This window comes from Meriones unguiculatus, chromosome 8 (genome assembly GCF_030254825.1).
Source record: "Meriones unguiculatus strain TT.TT164.6M chromosome 8, Bangor_MerUng_6.1, whole genome shotgun sequence".
Taxonomy (NCBI): domain Eukaryota; kingdom Metazoa; phylum Chordata; class Mammalia; order Rodentia; family Muridae; genus Meriones; species Meriones unguiculatus.
The window spans coordinates 1830561-1850186 of NC_083356.1; the positions used below are offsets into that span (position 1 = coordinate 1830561).

At 48.1% G+C, this 19626-nt stretch overlaps 1 protein-coding gene across 1 annotated transcript; it reads left to right on the forward strand.

Annotated features, from left to right (window-relative positions):
* Window positions 1-306: 306 nt before the first annotated feature.
* On the forward strand, window positions 307-4447 carry LOC132655732 (keratin, type II cytoskeletal 6A-like). The gene is made up of 9 exons (XM_060388567.1): window positions 307-894; window positions 1391-1605; window positions 1909-1969; window positions 2121-2216; window positions 2340-2504; window positions 2909-3034; window positions 3175-3395; window positions 3593-3627; window positions 3725-4447. The coding sequence occupies exons 1-9, from the start codon at window positions 388-390 to the stop codon at window positions 3949-3951; spliced, it is 1653 nt and encodes a 550-aa protein (XP_060244550.1). The 5' UTR covers window positions 307-387; the 3' UTR covers window positions 3952-4447.
* Window positions 4448-19626: the final 15179 nt, after the last annotated feature.

Consider the following 19626-nt stretch of genomic DNA (forward strand, 5'->3'; position numbering starts at 1 on the left):
AGGGAAGGGCAGGCAGGGAGCAGAGGGCTCTCAGCACATTAGCAGGACAGCCAAGCTTTTGTTAGAGTCAGTGACTAACTCTGAGATACAGTGAGTTAGAACAGACTTGCTGTGGTCAGGTTAAGTCAAAACTGAAGGAAGGAGCATGTTCCCTGCCTAAAGGAAGCCAAAGGCACAACCTCAGCATTTCATAACATTTTAACATGATGGAGGAGTTACCTCACTGATGGTAAAGCCCTGCCCTTCCCACTGTGCAAGCTCACCTTCAGGACCAAGCCCAGCCTGTCTAGAGCATATATAAGCCACTGCCCAGAGCTCTACACACTCATCTCTCTCAGCTCTGCCCTGTGCTCTCTCCATTTCCCAGCCTTCTCGTCTCCAGGAACCATGTCTACCAAAACCACCATCAGGAGTCAGACCAGCCACCGTGGCTTCAGTGCTGGCTCAGCCAGAGTCCCTGGGCTCAACCGCTCTGGCTTCAGCAGCGTGTCTGTGTGCCGCTCCCGGGGCAGTGGTGGCTCCGGGGCCCTGTGTGGAGGAGCTGGCTTTGGCAGCAGGAGCCTCTATGGAGTGGGCAGCAGCAAGAGGATCTCCATCGGAGCAGGCAGCTGTGGCATTGGGGGAGGCTATGGCAGCCGATTCGGAGGAGGCTTTGGCTTTGGAGGGGGAGCTGGCAGTGGCTTTGGCTTCAGTGCTGGAACTGGCCTTGGCGGTGGCTATGGGGGAGCTGGCTTCCCTGTCTGCCCCCCTGGAGGCATCCAAGAAGTCACCATCAACCAGAACCTCCTCACCCCTCTGAACCTGCAAATCGACCCCACCATCCAGCGGGTGAGGACTGAGGAGAGGGAGCAGATCAAGACTCTCAACAACAAGTTCGCCTCCTTCATCGACAAGGTGAGACGAGTCCTTCCTAGACAGCCTGTGTGTCCACAGTTCATGCCAGAGACAGTGGAGGGCAGGGGCTTCGGGCTTGCAATACACGATGTCAGTGTTTCCAGGTGACTCTGTCCTGGCTTTGCCCTCCTCTTCAGTTAGACCAGCAGCGGGAATCGGGTCAGAGTTCCTCTCCAGAGTTTGCCCCAGGGGCCAGACGCCAGCAGGCTGAGATGAGCTCAGCTCTCACATAACAGGAGTGCACTATACAGAAGCCTCTACACTGTAGCTGGGGAGCCAAGGCAGCTGCACTACACTGACCACACCCCAGAGAGGCACTATGGCCTGGCTGTGCCCTGCATGAGCACTCTGCCCTCCTTTGAGGGGTGACGTTGGCAGCTCCCCTGTGGATTGTCCCAGTCACACCCAGTACTGCACTGATTGGGTTAGGCAGACAGCATGAGGGTCAGCACAGTGGGGAAGGGCCACAGAATGACCCTCATATTTCTTCTCACAGGTGCGGTTCCTGGAGCAGCAGAACAAGGTCCTGGACACAAAGTGGGCCCTGCTGCAGGAGCAGGGCACCAAGACCGTGAGACAGAACCTGGAGCCCTTGTTTGAACACTACATCAGCATCCTCCGCAGGGAGCTAGACACCATCCACGGGGAGAGGAGCCGCCTGGACTCAGAGCTGAGGAGCATGCAGGATACAGTGGAGGACTACAAGAACAAGTGGGTTAGGAAGAAGGAAGGATTCAGTCTCCTAAATTCATAAAAATGGAAGCCACAGCATAGCCATGAACTATAATAAATTAAGAACGCTAGTTCATGGAGATAAAAATGACAACTTACAGCCAAAGAGCAAGAGCCTGGGAACAAGAGACCTGTTATAGGAAGGAAGTAGTTAATAGAACAAAAATCAGCTTCCAGCCATATTCGGACATATTGCGTTTGTAGAAATTGGGGCTGGGTCACAGGCCGCCTTTGATGTCATCTACACGATGGCTCCAAGGTGTGACACCCTTCCTCTTGCAGATATGAAGACGAAATCAACAAGCGCACAGCAGCAGAGAATGAATTTGTGACCCTGAAGAAGGTGAGCTGACTAAGCACAGAGATGGGGTCTCTGCTGATGGAGAGAAGGGGCTTTGCATGTCTGGTCTTCCAGAGAAATGGTTGTCATGGAGACAGGTGGACGGTCTGGGTAAGAGAGTGAACTGATTCCATGATGTCCATGCTCTCCTCAGGATGTAGATGCTGCCTACATGAACAAGGTTGAGCTACAGGCCAAGGCTGACAGTCTGGCCAATGAGATCAACTTCCTGAGAACTCTCTATGAGGCAGTAAGTCCCCTCTCTCCTCCCTGCTCCCCCACCTCCCATTCCCTGTATGTCCTCCTAAGCAAAGTGTGGTGAACTTCTGCAGTCCTCACAGCCGAGATGACCTCGGCTCTTTCTGTTCTGTAGGAGCGGTCTCAGATGCAAACTCACATCTCAGACACCTCTGTGGTGCTGTCCATGGACAACAACCGCAGCCTGGACCTGGACAGCATCATCGCCGAGGTCAAGGCCCAGTATGAGGAGATCGCCCAGAGAAGCCGGGCTGAGGCTGAGGCCTGGTACCAGACTAAAGTGAGTATGGACAAGGACATTGAAGAGGTGCATGGAGCCTCCCAGAACTCCATGGATCTCTGACTCCACTGGATGATAGAGGTCTACCCAGAAGAGGCTGGGGTGCTCGCACAGCAAGGGTGCTGTGAGCTGGTGCTGTAGAATTAGGTCCTAGTCTCAGAGCAAAGAACCCAGAGGGAGAAGCAGAGTTGCCATGAATGGAGCTATGCTTTCTTGGCTTGAGCTGTCGTGTGATCACGGGTCCTCATGAGATAACAGAGAGCATTGTCGCTCACCACAGAGAACTATGTGGTCTCTGGTCTCCCACAGTTCTCCTTCATATCCACTATAGTGCATGGCACGCAGAGGTGGGTTTCTTCTGGTGTGAAATCTCACACGCGTGTCCTCTCTCCACTGACCTGCAGTATGAGGAGCTGCAGGTCACGGCAGGCCGGCACGGGGACGACCTGCGATCCACCAAGCAGGAGATCGCTGAGATCAACCGCATGATCCAGAGGCTGAGGTCTGAGATCGACCACGTGAAGAAGCAGGTAGGAGACAGGCAGAAACCCAGAGCCTGGTGCCCACTGTTTGCTGTCTTCTAGAACAAAGGAACCCTGCAAACAAAGACCTGGGGCTCCCCTCTCCCGAGAAACACCGGAAGACAGTGTTTGTTGCTCTCTCTGCCCAGTGTGCCAGCCTGCAGGCTGCCATTGCTGACGCCGAGCAGCGTGGGGAGATGGCCCTCAAGGATGCCAGGGGCAAGCTGGAAGGGCTGGAGGACGCGCTGCAGAAGGCCAAGCAGGACATGGCCAGGCTGCTGAAGGAGTACCAGGAGCTCATGAATGTCAAGCTGGCCCTGGACGTGGAGATCGCCACCTACAGGAAGCTGCTGGAGGGCGAGGAGTGCAGGTGGGTGACCATGTCCTGGGGGACACCTCCAAGGGGCCAGGCTCTGAGCTCCAGGGGAGGGAGGACTAGCTTGGCCACACTGGCTCCCTTCAGAAACTCCTTGGCAGGGGACTTCCCGGGAAGGGTCACCAGAATGAGGGTCCCCATGCAGACTGAGGCGATGGCTCCGAGTTCTCACCTGCTGTGTTCCCTCCTAGGTTGAATGGTGAAGGCGTTGGACCAGTCAACATCTGTAAGTGCTCTGCTTGCCCGCCTCCCCTCCCCTGCCCGTGGGACGGCCTCAGCCTGGCACAGTGAGCTCACCATGTGTGCTGTCTCCCCTCTCACAGCTGTGGTGCAGTCCACTGTGTCCAGCGGCTATGGCAGTGCAGGAGGCGCCAGCAGCAGCTTAGGCCTGGGAGGAGGCAGCAGCTACTCCTACAGCAGCAGCCAAGGCCTTGGAGGTGGCTTCAGTTCTGGCAGTGGTGTCAGCCGTGGCCTCAGCTCCTCGGGTGGCAGCTCCTCCACCATCAAGTACACCACCACCTCGTCCAGCAGGAAGAGCTACAGGCACTGAACCCCCTGACCCCAGATCCCTGCCACAGAGCCCTGTGCTCAGGTGCTATTCCTGCTGGCCTCACAGCTCTGCTCTCTGGCTGGGGCTGAGGAGGCTGAGCCCTGCTGCTCCTGTCTCTGCTCCCCTCAGGTCCCCTCTGCTCCTCTTCTCATTGCCATCCTCTGATTCAGGTCCTTGTTCACTCACAGGAGATGCTTCCAGTTTTCTTAGGTCACTAGGCTCCTGCCTCCCAGCTCTGTCTCTGAGGCTGCTGGGAAAGGTTATCTCTGTCCCTTTCCCTCTGGAATCTTTGTCTGGGTCCTGCTCACACCCAGAGGAGCTCCCCTTCAGTATTTAGTGGCCTGACAAATGCCATCTCTCACCATCATGCATCATCCTGGCAGTAACTATGTAGCACAGGTCATTAGTCCTGTGCTGAAGAGAGTCTGTGTCCTGTAATGTCTCCTCTGCTCTTTGCTTTCTTCATGTTGCTAAATAAAGCAGGTTTATAACACAATGATGGTTTCTATGTATCTTTTTTATTGCAAATTGTTTTATCTGACAGTCTGTAGCCTTGATAGACAAGGTGCATTTAGGATATCCTTACTGCTCCCTCTCCCAGGTGTGTGTGCCTTCATTTTCTGGTATTCGGTAATCTAAGCTTGTGTTTTAATTATTTTACGAACTTCTATAACTTATTTTTTATTTATTTCAAATTTTTTACTATCTTTTTAATAAAAATACAATATAATCCCTTTCCCTATTTATTTTCCATGCAACAGTCCCTTCAAGGTACCCTGATTCCAAACCCTCACTTGCTCTTTCCTTTTCAAATCGGTAGCCTTTCAGGGGTGCCTGTATTTCTTTCATTTTCATATAAATACTTTTTTAATATACCTGTTTCCCATATGTTTCATTCCATTTATTTAGATATAGTTCAAAATATTAGTTCAGTGTTCCATCCTTCCTGAATTTCCTTCCTGTTAGTGAGAAGAAGCTGCAGACTGGTAGTTAATAATTGGCCCTAATGGCCCTGATTAGGAATTAGTGGTAAGGCCCCTCTGCTGTGATTACCAGCAGAGCAGAGTAGTCACCCACAGCATTCTGGAGGAGAAACATATTCGTGGACAGTCATAGCAAGAGCCTTTTGACAAGAGAAAAGATACGTGTTCTAGATTACACTTTCCTCCTGAGCAAGAAACTTGCCTGACAGGTGGGGACAGAGCAATGAACACTGCTTCCTTCTCACCTGGATCTGCACCTGGAAATGTGCCCTAACATCAGCCCACACACACTCGGGGACCCCGAATGGTCCCGAATCTCACCTATACTACCTGTAGCTGGGAAACACTGGAGACATTCAAGGTGGTCAAATGGAGCAACCCAAGACTCATTCAGAACCGGAAGTGCTTATTTTGGGTTATGTAATGGCTTCTTCTTTCCTTCTCACACATTTAGTCCCCCAAGGACTCTCAAAGCATCTGGGCTTGCATGTAGTTGGCCAGGAGTGATGGCTGTACTCCTGCCTGTCCTGTCCTGGTGAAATGGCTGGTTTCATGGTCAACTTGACACAGATCATGGTCATTAGAGGGAAAAGAGACTCAGTTCATGGAACCCCTCCATGAGATCCTGCTGCAAGGCCTTTTCTCAAGTTGTGACCAATGGAGGAGGGCCTGGCCCATGGGGGGTGGTGTCTTTCCTGGGTTGTGTTGTGTGAGAAACTGGCTGACCAGGCCACAGGGAGCAAGGCACTAATAGCACCCACCCATGGCCTGTGCATCAGCTCCTGACTCCAGGGTTCTGCTCTTCGAGTTCGTGTCCCGACTTCCATCAATGATGACACGTGACACACCTGACCACGTGTTTGGAAGGATGTGGAAGGACTTTGGAACTAGGTCTAGAGAAGTCAGTGAAGGTTGAAATCTTGCTGGTATGTTCTGTAGGAACTTGGAAGATAAGAATGTGGAGGGCAGTGAGGAAGGCCTGGCTTGTGAGATTTCAGAGAGAAGATTGAAGACTCTATCAGGGCTGTTTGCTATCTTGATTTAAGAATCTGTGGTTCTGGTTAGGATATTACATACTCTTCAAAGAAAAGTCTACCAAAAAGCAGAACAAAACATCGCAATTCTTAACAACTGTACACCAGACACAAAGGCGATCAAATTAGGAAGAGAAACCCTTCTGCGCCTAAATCACACATTGGCCCTCACACACTGATCCTGGGAGACTTTATTGCCTGATTCCCACCAACAGACAGGCATGCAGACAAAACCTAAAGAGAGAAACGCTGGAGCTGACTTACTGTATAAACCAAATGAACCTAACAGATAGTTACAGAACATCTCACCCAAAGAATATAATTTTCTTAGCACCTCACACAACTTTCTCCAAGAGTGACATCTTCGACACACAGCAAACCTCAAAAGAAACAAAATAAAGCTTCCAAACTCATTGGAAACTGAGCAACTCACTACTGAATTAAAAAAAAATATATGGTTAAGAAAAAAAATCTAAAGCTTTCCGGGAATTGCATGAAAATGAATACACAATATACTCAAAAGTATGGGACACATGGCAGCAAGCTTGTAGCCCTAATAGCTTATGTAATAAAATTGGTGAGCTCTCAGAGTAGTAATTAACAATACATCTCAAAGCTCCAGAACACAATGGAGAACTCAGACATAAAAACAGTAGCTGGAAGGACATAATCAAACTCAGGGCTGAAGCTGATGAAATAAAAACAAAACAATGCAAGAAATCAATGATATAAAGAGTTGATTCTTTGAAAAAAAATCAATACAATTTCAAAACCCTCATTCAAATTAACTAAAAGGCAGAGAGTGAATATCCAAAATAACGAAATTAACAATGAAAAGGCTGCATAACATAAAAGTCACCATAAACATCCAGAGAATGCAAGGACACATTTGAAAATCTACAATTCACCAAATTGGAAAAACTAAAATAAATGGATAATTTTCTCAATATATACTCCTATGTAAGTTAAGATCTGATAAGGCAATTAAACTGATGTGCAAGCCATCGTGAAAGAGAAACAGTAATTAAATTTCTCCCAACCAAAACAAAGCCCCTGAGGCCCTGATTGGTTTTGAGCAGAATGATGCCAGACTTTCAAATACAAAGCTAGCCGCAATACTCATGACATTAAACCACAAGAAAGAAACAGAAGAAAAACTGCCCAATTCATTTACAAGGCCACAGTAACCCTACATCCCAATCGACAGAAAACCCAGCAGAGAAAGAGAATTACAGACCAAATTTTCTTCTGAACATAGATGCAACAATTCTTAATACAATACTTGAAACCAAATCCAAGAACACTCCAGAAAGACCTCCATCATGATCATGTAGGCTTCATCACAGACATGCAGGGATGGTTCAACATGTGTAAATCAATTAATATAACCCACCTTAAATAAGAGAGATTAAAAACCACATGGCCATCTCATTAGATGTAGAAAAGGTCATTGACAAAATCTAAAACATTCAAAATAAAAGTCCTGGAGATACTACAAATAAAGAGACCATACCTCAAAACAACAAGAACCGTTTACATTAAGCCCATGGCCAACATCAACTTAAATGAGAGAACCTTAGGGCGATTCCACCAAAATCAAGAACAAGAGAAGCTTAGCCACTCTCTCCATTCATATTCAACACAGTACTTGAGTCTTAGCTAGAACAGTAAGACAACTGACGGAGACCAAAAGGATACAATTTGGAAAGGAACAAGTCAAAGTTCTTTATTTGCAGATGGTATGAGAGTATATATGAGGGATCCTAAAAAGTCCACCTGGAAATCGCATCCTTAGTAGCCTGTTTGTTTTCTACTGAGGCACAGAAAGGGGATGGCTCCAGATGTGGGGGGGTGGGAGGAACTGAGAGGAGTAGAGGGAGAGGAAATTGTAACTAGAATACATTATGCGGGGAAAATCTATTTTCAATAAAAGGCAATAAAGAATTCCTTGCACGTTTTATCATAGCCTATATGTTTTACGACATAATCCCTGTGCCAGTATTTGCCTGGTCCATAGCCCTTAACATGGCCTTCCATAGAGTTTCACGCTCCAGAGCAAACCTTAATTCTTGAAAGCAAAACTAATAATGTATGAGATGAAGACAACTCAGGACAGAGAGTGTGACAAAATAAAAGAAGCTGACAGATTACAAATAAATGAAGCAACCTTATTAAGATACAGGACAGAGGAGTGATGAAAATGCTGGCTGAGCAGTTCTGGAGTGAGTGGGATATTTGAGCCTTAAGGGAAAAGAATTGTTATGCGATAGCACTTGACTGGACATGGCTGGTTCCCGTGGAGATAGGACTAGCAATTCTGAAAACACTCCATGCACAGAAGAGCGCTTTGGTGAAGCCAATGCATGGGTATTCTGTTCTAAACATAAAACTGCTCAAACATGAAGACAAAGATATGGAAGAATGGCAAGGGGAGACAGAAAGAGCGAGAGAGAAAACAGGGACACACACAGAGAAAGAGACAGACAGACACAGAGAGAAAGGAGTTAGGAACTGGCTCAGAGAAGTGTGGAGGCTGAGAAGTCTTTGGCCTGAGAGTTTGGTGGAGTCCTGAACAGCTGGCAGCCTTCCTCAGGCAGTGCCTATGCCTGGAGCAGTAGAGCTGCTGGCTTTGTTCTGGTTCAGAGCAGCAGGCTCGAGAGCAGACAGGCTGGTGCTTCCTCTGCATGTGAAGGCAGGAAAAAGTAAACAGATAAACAACATCCCAGATCAAGGGCAGCTGGGTAGACTATTTCTCACTTACTCAAACTTTTGTTCCATCTAGGACCTGAGCAGATAAGGTGAGCCGACCCACAAGGACAAACAGTCCACTGAACTTGCTTTATGCAGGTTCTGATCGCATCCAGAAACTCACAGACAGTTCTAGGGGAATGGTCAAGCGTATATGTGGGCAGTCCGGGTCAAGCTAAGCAGCTATTGCACAGCAGAGCGTTTTGGCAAGGATGAAAAGAAAGCAGGGGGCCTTTGGTCATGAGACACTGATCCGGGACCGCTGCTGGGCTGAAGGAAAGGTTAGAAGAACGATTTCCTTGGTGTGTGTCACAGCGAGAGCTGCCGAGGTTCCTCTTAGTGGAAATGCCCCCTCGCTCCCCTCAGAACATTCGTGGAAATGCCACATCCATCCAGTTCTCTTACAGAAAGAGCTGCTCAGGAGAGAAGCACTGCAGAATTCACAGGTGATACACGCCCTGGACCAGAACAAAGGAAAACCAAAAATTCACCTACTGCTAGCAGAAAAAAGGCCACTGAGAGGTCACCGAGAACTGATAAGTCGGGATGAAGGGTTAGCACAAGGCTGTACAGAATAGGTCACTCCGCCCAGTTCAGGAAGCAGAACAGAAATGAAGAGTGAATGGGAATCAGCACAGAGCACAGCTGAGGGACACTACTGGACATGCAGGAAAGGATGGACAGAATCACCTGGCTTAAAGGGTCCTAAAGTTTAAAAAGAGGACACAGACTAAAAAGAAATGGGAGATGACATGGCTACAGCACACGCAATCCCGTAAGAGAACATGCGTTTATACATATGTATAAATTTATATGTAAGAAACAAACAGTCTGACTGACACACACACAATCAGACACACACACAACAAATATACACAGCCAAAGTACAAAAATACAGTGAATGGAGTCGCTCAACAGATTTACAAGGAACAGTTAAGATGCTTGCTGTCCCGTGCAGACACTAGGTGCTTAGGAAATGACACTGTCATGTGTCTTGTTTCTTAAGCGTGTACCACACAGTCAACTTACAGATAAATAGTGTGTAATTGTGCATATTTTAAATGTGCTTTCCAGGGCATCCACTTTTGGAAGGCTTGAATATATCTCATTAAGATTCATGATTTTACATGTCTACTATCCACTTATAAGTGAGTATATACCATGTGTGTCTTTCTGCTTCTGAGATACCTCACTCAGAATGATCTTTTCCAGTTCCCACCATCTGCCTGCAAATTTCATGATTTCCTTGTTTATAATTGCTGAGTCGTATTTCATTGTGCAAATGTACCCCAATTTCTATATCCATGGCTCAATTGAGGGACATCTGGGTTGTTTCCAGCTTCTGGCTATTATGAATAAAGCAGCTACAAACATGGTTGAACAAATGACCTTGTTGTATACTTGAGCATCTTTTGGATATATGCCTAGGAGTGGTAAAGCTGGATCTTGAGGTAGCACTGTTCCTAATTGTCTGAGAAAATGCCATATTGATTTCCAAAGTTGTTGTATAAGTTTATATTTCCACCAGCAATGGAGAAGGGTTCCCTTTCTTCACATCCTCTCCAGCATGTGTTGTCACTTGAGTTTTTTATCTTAGCCATTCTGATGGGTGTCATACTAAAATCTGTACACCTAAAGAAGTTAAGCAAGAAGGAGGACCTTGGGTAAGATGCTCAATCTTCATTCAGAAAGGCAAAGGGGATGGATATCAGAAGAGGGAGGAAAGGAGCCTACCACAGAGGGCCTCTGAAAGACTCTACCAGGCAGGGTATCAAAGCAGAGGCTGAGACTCATAGGCAAACTTCGGGCTGAGTGCAGGGAATCTTATAAAAGAAGGGGGAGAAAGAAAGACATGAATGTGACAGGAGCTCCACAAGGAATGCAACAGAACCAAAAAAATCTGGGCACAGGGCTCTTTTCTAAGACTGCTACCCCAATCAAGGACCATGCAGGGAGATAACCTAGAACCCCTGCACAGATGTAGTCCATAGCAGCTCAGTCTCCAAGTGGGTTCCATAGTAATGGGAACAAGGACTGTCTCTGACATGAATTCATGGGCTGGCTCTTTGATCACCTCCCCCTGATGGGGGAGCAGGCTTACCAGGCCACAGAGGAAGACAATGCAGCCAGTCCTGATAAGACCTGATAGGCTAGGGTCAGATGGAAGTGGGTGAGGACTTCCTCTATCAGTGGACTGGGGGAGGGGTATGGGAGGAGAAAAGGGAGGGAGGGTGGAAGTGGTTGGGGATGAGGGAGGGGGCTACAGCAGGGATACAATATAAATAAACTGCAATTAATAATAAATAAATTTTTAAAAAGATTCATGATTTTAGTACCTCAGTTTACTGAAAATATTGTAGACACACTAAAAAACAAAAACAAAAACACTAGGAGCAATCGAGTGGAAAATCAGCAGATGAAACAGTAGGAACAAGTAATCAGATTTCTTAACAAATGAGTTCCTAGGTAGGTCCAGGGAGATGGCTCCCAGTTAAAAGCACTGTTTCCTCTTCCAGAGGACCTGGGTTCAGTTCCCAGCACCCACATGGTGGCTCAGAGCTCTCCAGCTTCTGGTAGATCCAGCTCTGGGGTGTCTGACTCACTCTTCTGCCTCCAAAGGAGCCGGGCACACAAGTGCTTTACATCATTCATGCAAACACCCATACACATTTTTTAAGGAACTAGAAAAAAAAAGATTATAGAAGAATTAAAAATTAACTATTTAAGCATGTGCACCACATGTGTGCCTTGTGCCCTTAGAGGTCAGAGGAGGACATGAGATTCCCTGGACCTGAAGTCATGGATGGCTGTGACCCCCCCCCCCCCCATGTGTGAGCTGGGAACTAAAGTCAAGTCTTCTGCAGGAGCAACAAGTGCTGTTTAGCAGTGAGCTGTCACTACAGTCACTCGGATAATGCAGTAATGTAAATGAATATATACTAAGACATATGGTCATTTCCTACATATACATATGTAAAAATGATTTCTGAAATCTGCTTTTAAATATTGTTCGGTTGGTGAGTGAATTGAGTGGAAACAGGAGAGCAAAAAGCCTGTCTGTGTGCCGCATGTTTTAAGGCTGGTTACTTGAGTGGGAAGCAAAGATGTGAGACTTTTCTATCTCTAGAAAGATTATCTAAAGGAAAACCAGTGATATTTCACATTCCTAACCACTGAAGGCCGGAGATGTTCTTTCTGTTGGCGTAAGATGGCAGGTGGTCTCCAGGATCTCCATGGGAGGGAAGGGCAGGCAGGGAGCAGAGGGCTCTCAGCACATTAGCAGGACAGCCAAGCCTTTGTTAGAGTTAATTTCAAATAATCTAGGTGTTTCCTCCATGTTGGTAAAGCCCTGCACTTCCCCCTGTCTGTGCAAGCTCACCTTCAGGACCAAGCCCAGCCCATCTAGAGCATATATAATCTGCTGTCCAGAGCTCCACACATTCATCTGCTCAGCTATGCCCTGCGGTCAGACCTATGGAAGCACTAGGCCCAGATATTTTCATATGTGGACAAATGAAATGGTGTCGGGGCTCTGCAAGTATCTCTAGGAGAGATATACAGAAGGAGCAATTTATGACTCCCCCTCTTCAGGCAAAATCACTAATGGCACAACTAGATAAAGCTGTTTGGAGAAATAAAAACCATAAATCAATACCTCTCATAAATGTTACACAAAAGGCTTCAAAAAAGCAGTGCTGAATTGAAATCTGTGGCATATACAAACAACGCTACACCACTGCTAGCCAGGCTTCATTGCAAATATGTAAGGCCAGTGCAACATTCAAAGGCAAACACTATAATCCAGTATCTCAAAGAGGAAGAAGAAGAGGAGGATAAGGAGAAGAAGAAGCAGAAGAAGCAGAAGCAGCAGCAGCAGCAGCAGCAGCAGCAGCAGCAGCAGCAGCAGCAGCAGCAGCAGCAGCAGAAGAAGAAGAAGAAGAAGAAGAAGAAGAAGAAGAAGAAGAAGAAGAAGAAGCCATATGATTATATCTACAAGGCAAAAAGGGTATAGACCATACAATTGACACCCTTTCAAGTTAAAGTAAATAGAAAACTCTTTAGTTCATAGGGACTAGAGGGTACACTTTCTGATCTTGTTGAAGAACATCCAACAAAACTCAGGACCAGTCCAAATGAAGAGACTAAGTGCCCATGTAGTGTGTGACTATAAATGGGCTGTCTATAACACACTCTGTCCTCCAAGGCTCAGGACCTTGCAGAAGAGGGGACAGGAAGACTATAGGAGCCAGCGGTCGGGGAGAACAAAGTTGTGTCTTCTGGACATGACAGGACTGCTGCTCTCATGAGACTGCCTGCAGAAGCAGAAGATCAAACCAGGCAGCATTCCGTGGGCACAAGAGGAGCCACTGGAAGCTGGTGCCGTGTGCCTGTGTGAGAAGTGACATGCTGACAGCGCCATTTTCCCAGAAGCCCCTCCTCTCAATGACTTACAAGTTTGAGAGAGAGAGAGAGTCAGTTTTCTTTAAGGACATGGCCCCTGATACGTCAATCACGCTCCGATGGAGGGTCTGACATCCGCGCGTATTTGGGAAGCACAAATTCTATTTTGTGGGTGAGAGGGGGAGATAAAGAGATGGCATGGGATCTTGTCAGAGGAGGAGTTAGGGGAGAATAGGATCAAAATACACGGCAAGCCTGTGTGAAATTCCCTATGGATTAATTTAAAACATTACTCCTCAAGGTCTCTTTCTTAACCCATTCAGCTGAGCTGGCTTTCCAGAAAGCTCCAGGAATCCTCCTGTCTCAGCTCCCTCAGCTCCGGGCTTAAACTTGTATTGTGGGGCCTGGCTTATCCACAGATGCTGGGGATCAAACTCAAGTCATTACAGCTGTGCAAAAAGGCTCTTTGCTGACTGAGCCATCTCCCCAAAGCCCCTTCCCCACAACAATTCAGAAGTCTGGTATAACCTACAAGGGAATGCACCACAAAATCTAACTTTACTACAGTGTAGGAGGGGGAGGGAGAGCAAAGGCCGACCTCGGGAGCTTTGCGTGAGGACTGCGTTCTGCTTGGTACTACTGATCCCACGGGAACACGGCTTAGGAATTCTGAGCACATGGTCCATGTGCGCTACTCAGTCCCCAACAGAGAAACCCTTATCTGCCCTATCAGAGAGGAGGAGTAGGAGTGAGGAAAGGGTAAATTTATTATTGAATATTTAGTTGGTGTAGTTTTAGAGGCTGACAAGTTACAACATCTATGCCTGCCGAGCTGGGGACTGGGGACAGGCAATATTTACTTAGATAGGATAAAACAATGCTCTGTTGATGGCAGCCAGGCAAGGGGAATGCCCTCTGACTCAGCCTCATTGTTCTCTTAGTTCCTTCAACTGATTTGATGAGACCTAGTCTAATCACTGAGGGCAGTTTGCTTCACTCTAACATTGCAGAGTTAATCTCAAAGAAACACATTCGCAGACACACCCTACTATGTGGGCCCCTGTGTCTCATGCAAGTTGGCATACAAAATGTGGGTGTGAAATAGGAGGTGATAATGTGGATGGTGGAATAGGAGATGATAATGTGGATGGTGGAATAGGAGGTGATAATGTGGATGGTGGAATAGGAGGTGATAATGTGGATGGTGGAATAGGAGGTGATAATGTGGATGGTGGAATAGGAGGTTCAAGCAAAGGGGTGGCAGACAGTCTGAGCTCCGCTTCTCATCACCAAGGGAAGGGGTTAGAATGGTCACTACGGTGGCGATTTGAAGTTGGACATAGGATCATTGCTATGAAAACAGCACTGTGGGTGCAGTTCACGAGACAGAGATCACAGTTCATGTGATAGTCGGTGCTTAGCGCATGGGAGGCCCTGGTATGAATACCATATATATGAATACCATATATGAATACCATATATATGATTACCATATATGAATACCATATATATGTTGCGTATTTTCCCTTCTGTTGCCTGGCAGGGTGTGGTAGCATGGAACACTGCAGCATGTAGATCCTTCTTCATAATGCCATGGCCTAACATGGCTACTACCCTGAGTTTCAGGGGCAGTGAGAATGGGATGCAAAATGCCCAGACTTGATCAGATATTATTCTGGGCATTTCCCTGAGGACGTTTTAGGAAGAGGCTTAAGTCTGGAGGTTAGGCTGAGCGTGGTTGCTCCCACGCTGTGAGTGGCCTTCATTCCACCAGCAGAAGCCTAGGGCAGAAAGAGAGCCAACCTCCTTTCAGTGAGAGAGCGTTCCTGCCCTCAGCCCTTCAACGGGGACTCCCGGCTCCACCGAAGCATTCGGCGTCAGACTCAGGCTGAAGTTCAGTTCTGTAGATTTGAGGAATTTTCGTGCAGGTCAGTTCCTTACAGAGAAGTCCTTGTGCATGCATGTCCCACTGGTTCTGTAGTCCTGAAGAATGCTGACTGATGCAACCAGGAGGGAAGGCCTCTCAGAGACATGACTGATTTTAAGAGCTTCTAGAGCATCTCGCCATGACAGGAAGTAAGGAAGTGCTCAGAAATTCATTTCTTTAGTCATTTTCTATAAACATTTACTATAATAGCATCAGCCAACCTCTAAAACACAGCCACAGTGAATAGAACAATTTAAGCCACTTGTCAAATTAGATTAATTAGATTGGAATTAATTAGATTGGATAATGACCCAAGTACAAAGGGAATGCTTACATAGTTACAAGCAAACAAGAAATAAATCAATGGCACAAAACAGGCAACTTTTACTTGGAGGGATTTCAAACTATTTGTGTAAGTGCTCCTCGATCAGGGAGGCAAAGCGAAGCGACTCCCCAGGTGTGAGCTGTGATGAACAGCTTCTTGCCAAAGGTGAGGTGTGGGGAGGAGGTGAAGGGCCACTTCACAGCAGAGAAGCTGGGAAGCTGCCTTACCCTGGTGACTCCGGGCTCCGTCCACAGCGACTTGACCTATTGATATCATCAGGGGATCAGAAAGAGCCTGACCTGTGGGTGTCCTCCAAGAACCCCAGAACCCCTGCTGAAATTATGGGGAGGATGTCAAAAAACAATCAAACGATTCTACAGAACTTCCAAGGCCGTCAAAGCATGGCAGCCTGGCAAACTGTCTCAGTCACAAGGACACTAAGACACTGATTTTGTAAGCAGCCTCACAAAACGGCCTTCCAAGAAAGTGAGGTGTGCGGGAGGAGAGAGAGGAGAGAGAGGAGGCAGGGAGGGAGGGGGGAGTGTGCTGAGACGGAGGGAGGGAGGGAGGGAGGGAGGGAGGGTGGGAGGGAGGGAGGGGGGAGGGGGGAGGGAGGAGGGAGAGAGAGAGGGAGTGTGCTGAGAGGGAGGGAGGGAGGAGGGGGGAGGGAAGGAGGGAGGGAGTGTGCTGAGAGGGAGGGAGGGAGGAGGGGGGGAGGGAAGGAGGGAGGGAGTGTGCTGAGAGGGAGGGAGGGAGGAGGGGGGAGGGAAGGAGGGAGGGAGTGTGCTGAGAGGGAGGGAGGGAGGAGGGTGGAGGGAAGGAGGGAGGGAGTGTGCTGAGAGGGAGGGAGGAGGGGGAGGGAAGGAGGGAGGAAGGGAGGGAGGGAGGGGGGGAGGGAAGGAGGGAGGGAGGGAGGAAAGGAGGGAGGAAGGGAGGGAGGGAGTGGGGAGGGAAAGAGGGAGGAGAACAGAGACAGAGTTCAAAGGTGCTCACTAAAACACCAGTTCTCTCAAGCTGGTGTAAGCCCACCTCACCTGTCATATTTTAAAACTTGTGTTCTCTCTGAGTTAGTTTTTTAAGACAAGGTCTTAACTATGTAGCCCTGACTGTCCTGGAACTTACTACGTAGACCAGGCTGTCTCCAGTTTCCAGAGCCTCTGCCTCCTGAGTGCTGACTGGCATTAAAGGTGTGAGCCACCGCACCAGGGTTCTTTCCTAATTTTTGATGCAAATATTAGAAAGGCAGAAGAGCCCAGTTCAGAGGCGGAGCGGGTGCAGCAGGGACAGAGAGGGGAATGCTTGCTGAGAGCAGGCTGCTCCTCACCCCGGGAGGCAACCCTGGGGATTCCTCAGGGTATAACCCAACCTGGCTCTAAGAACTGGCAGGAGGCTGCAGTGATGATGCAGCACCTAAGAGCATTCACTGCTCCTTCAGGGACCCAAGTTTGAGTCCTAACACACTGGGCAGCTGTAACTCCAGCTCCAGGAAATCTGACACCTCTGGCTGCCAAGGGCACAGAGAGAGAGAGAGAGAGAGAGAGAGAGAGAGAGAGAGAGAGAGATGGACAGACAGACGGATACCCACACACAGAGAGATAGACAGACACACACAGAGAGGTAGACAGACAGACACAGAGAGAGAGAGAGAGAGAGAGAGAGACAAGCGGTTTTTCAAGCAGAGCTGGCATCAGTGCAAAGGAGGGGAGAGAAAGGACGGCAGTGTCTCTCTGCAGACCTGGCTCCTGCAGGGGCAGGAGTTTTTTCCCTTGCTGGCCCTCACCACCCTCAGCTTTTCATCTCCACATCTGCAGCTCTCTTCAGCAGCAGCGTTCAGCTCATGCTTAGCTCACATCTGCCCCTTTCTTTCTATAAACATGGAGTTGGAATGACATCACACAGAAGAGAACCAGGCTGGGCTGAGCCCTGGGATGGGACCAGGCTGAGCAGCGGGCAGGCGCTGCTGAGGAACCCTGGGCCCTTCCGCTGAGCCGCAAAAGGCTTCTGTCTCGGTTGGGAGGTGGAGACGCTCTGAGGAGAAGCTTGCGCCTCTCACAGCAAATCTTTCTTGCATGTTCACTCCAGAAATGGACCCTGCTCTAAGACGCACAAAAGCCAGTGGCAGGAGGGAAAGTGGGATAGATAAGAACCTAGGCACACTTGCTGAAGCCTCTCTCTCCCTTTCTCTCTCTCTCTATCCCTCTCTTGTCTCTCTCTCTCTTTCTCTCTTTTCTCTCTCTCCCTCTCCCTCTTTCTCTCCTCTCTCCCTACTCTCTCTTTTCTCCTTTCCCCCTTTGTCTCCTCTCTTCACTCTCCTCTCTCTCTCTGTTTGTGTATGTATGTTTGTGTCCCCAGAATATTTTTTATTAAAAACAGATTTTTTTTCTCACATAATTATTATAGTTTCCCCTCTCTCTACTCCCTTCAGCCTCTCCCCAACTCCCCCCCCTTTAGATCTACTCCCTTCCTGTCTCTCATTAGAAAACAAGCAGGCTTCTATGGAATAATAATAAAATATAACAAGATAAAACTAAATTTATCACATCAGAGTTACAGAAGACAAACAAATGGAGGGAAAAGAGCCGAAGAGAAGGCGCAAGAATCAGAAGGCCACTCCTTGCACACTCGGAAACCCTGTAAACACACTAAACTGGAAGCCATAAAGATGCACTCAGGCCCTGGTACAGGTTTCAGGCTTCACTCGATGCTGACTTCCAGGATGCAGTGCCGACACACACTTTCTAAGAGAGATGCCTGTCTGCTGCCTCCTGATTAAGAATGTTAGAATTCACTCAGCAAAAATCAGTAAAAAAGCCCAATAAAACCCTAAAGCAGTGTTGCTTACATATTTTATTTGAAGCGCTGTTAGCAGAGATGAAATTAAAAGATGTTCCATGCTGTCATGTTTACCAAAGTTTATTCTAAAGTCCCTCAGGTCCAACATTTCACATGAGTTTCATGAATGAGAAAGGGAATGTGCAGCAAGAGAAATGTCTGCCAACTACAACCACCTAAGGGAGGCTCATTTAAGGTGACGGGAGGCCCCTCTCCCTGTGCTCCCAATCAGGCTGGTGTCCCAGGGACCCTGAAGCAGAAAGGCCACTGTACAGAAGGCTTGGAGCCCAGGGAGACTCTGACGACCAGGGATCTCCTGCTCTGCTCATCATAGCAGTCTGGGGCTGAGGTCCAGGCATGCAGGAGGCAGAGCTTGGGACTGCCATGGTGGGCAAACCCAAATCTGACAGGGAAATTCCCACTGTGCCACACAGACTCTGTTCTCCCAAGAGACCCAGAAGTGCAGGTTACCAACAGGCGTCTGTTGTGGATATAAACATGTTTTTGTTTTGGTCCCAGGTGTGGGATGTGGGACTGATTCAGATGGTCCACAGCAGCAGACTATTTACCTCATACAGGCTCTGAGAGGAGCTCTTTGCCAGCTGCAGATAGTTTAAATCTGAGGACTCTGGAGATAGAATAAATGTCAGAGCATAGAGAGTGTGGAGAGGAGAAAGAACAAGGCTGCTCCTGCTTTCTCATTGCTGCTCCTGCTTTCCCATTGCTGCTCCTGCTTTCCCATTGCTGCTCCTGCTTCTCCCTGCTCCTGGTTGCTGTTGTGAGACAAGAAGTTGGAGATCTCCTGAAATGAGGACTGGACTGGCTCCAAAGAACCCAACAACCCTGACCAGCAGGAAGCAATAAGAGAACTACGTCCCCTCTCCCACTAACCCTTTCTCTCTCCTCCCTGGTGTCGGGACATTGGAAGGGATTGGGGTGGAGTAGGGAGAAAAAGATAAAAGAAATGTAAATAAAAGTGCTTAAAAAGTACAACAGGCCTTTCTCAACATACTCGAGTGAGGGGCGTGTTAGTACCCAGCTGTAAAGAGGCCAACTAGATGCCAGGTGGGTGAGGCTTAAGGCAGGTCTCAGTGCCCTGTCACCTATGAGAAGGGGTGGTCAGCAAAGGAGAGGATTCCAGTTAACCTAAATTCCAGATCAGCAACTAAAGCATTCGCTGTGCCTCAAGTATTGTACATCATCATATGAAAACATCTGTCCATCGGAAGGGCCCAGCCTGTGTGTGCTGGGCTGCAGACAGCGGAGGCATGGTCGGGCTGCTCTGGGCTCCTACCGAAAGTGTAGTCGGGAAGTCAGGACCAAGCCTCAGACCCTTTCCTGCTGCACTAGTCAAGGTTTCCTAGAGGAACAGAGTCAGTGAGAAATTACAAGCGGGAGGGTTAGGTCAGTTTGCACGTTAGATTC

What these genes read in the sequence shown, in the direction of transcription:
- LOC132655732 (XM_060388567.1), top strand. Translation starts at nt 388, where the DNA reads ATGTCTACCAAAACCACCATCAGGAGTCAGACCAGCCACCGTGGCTTC. An exon ending in TGAGAACTCTCTATGAGGCA is followed by an intron (nt 2,217 to 2,339) that starts GTAAGTCCCCTC and finishes TCTGTTCTGTAG; the next exon opens with GAGCGGTCTCAGATGCAAAC. An exon ending in CGTTGGACCAGTCAACATCT is followed by an intron (nt 3,628 to 3,724) that starts GTAAGTGCTCTG and finishes CCCCTCTCACAG; the next exon opens with CTGTGGTGCAGTCCACTGTG.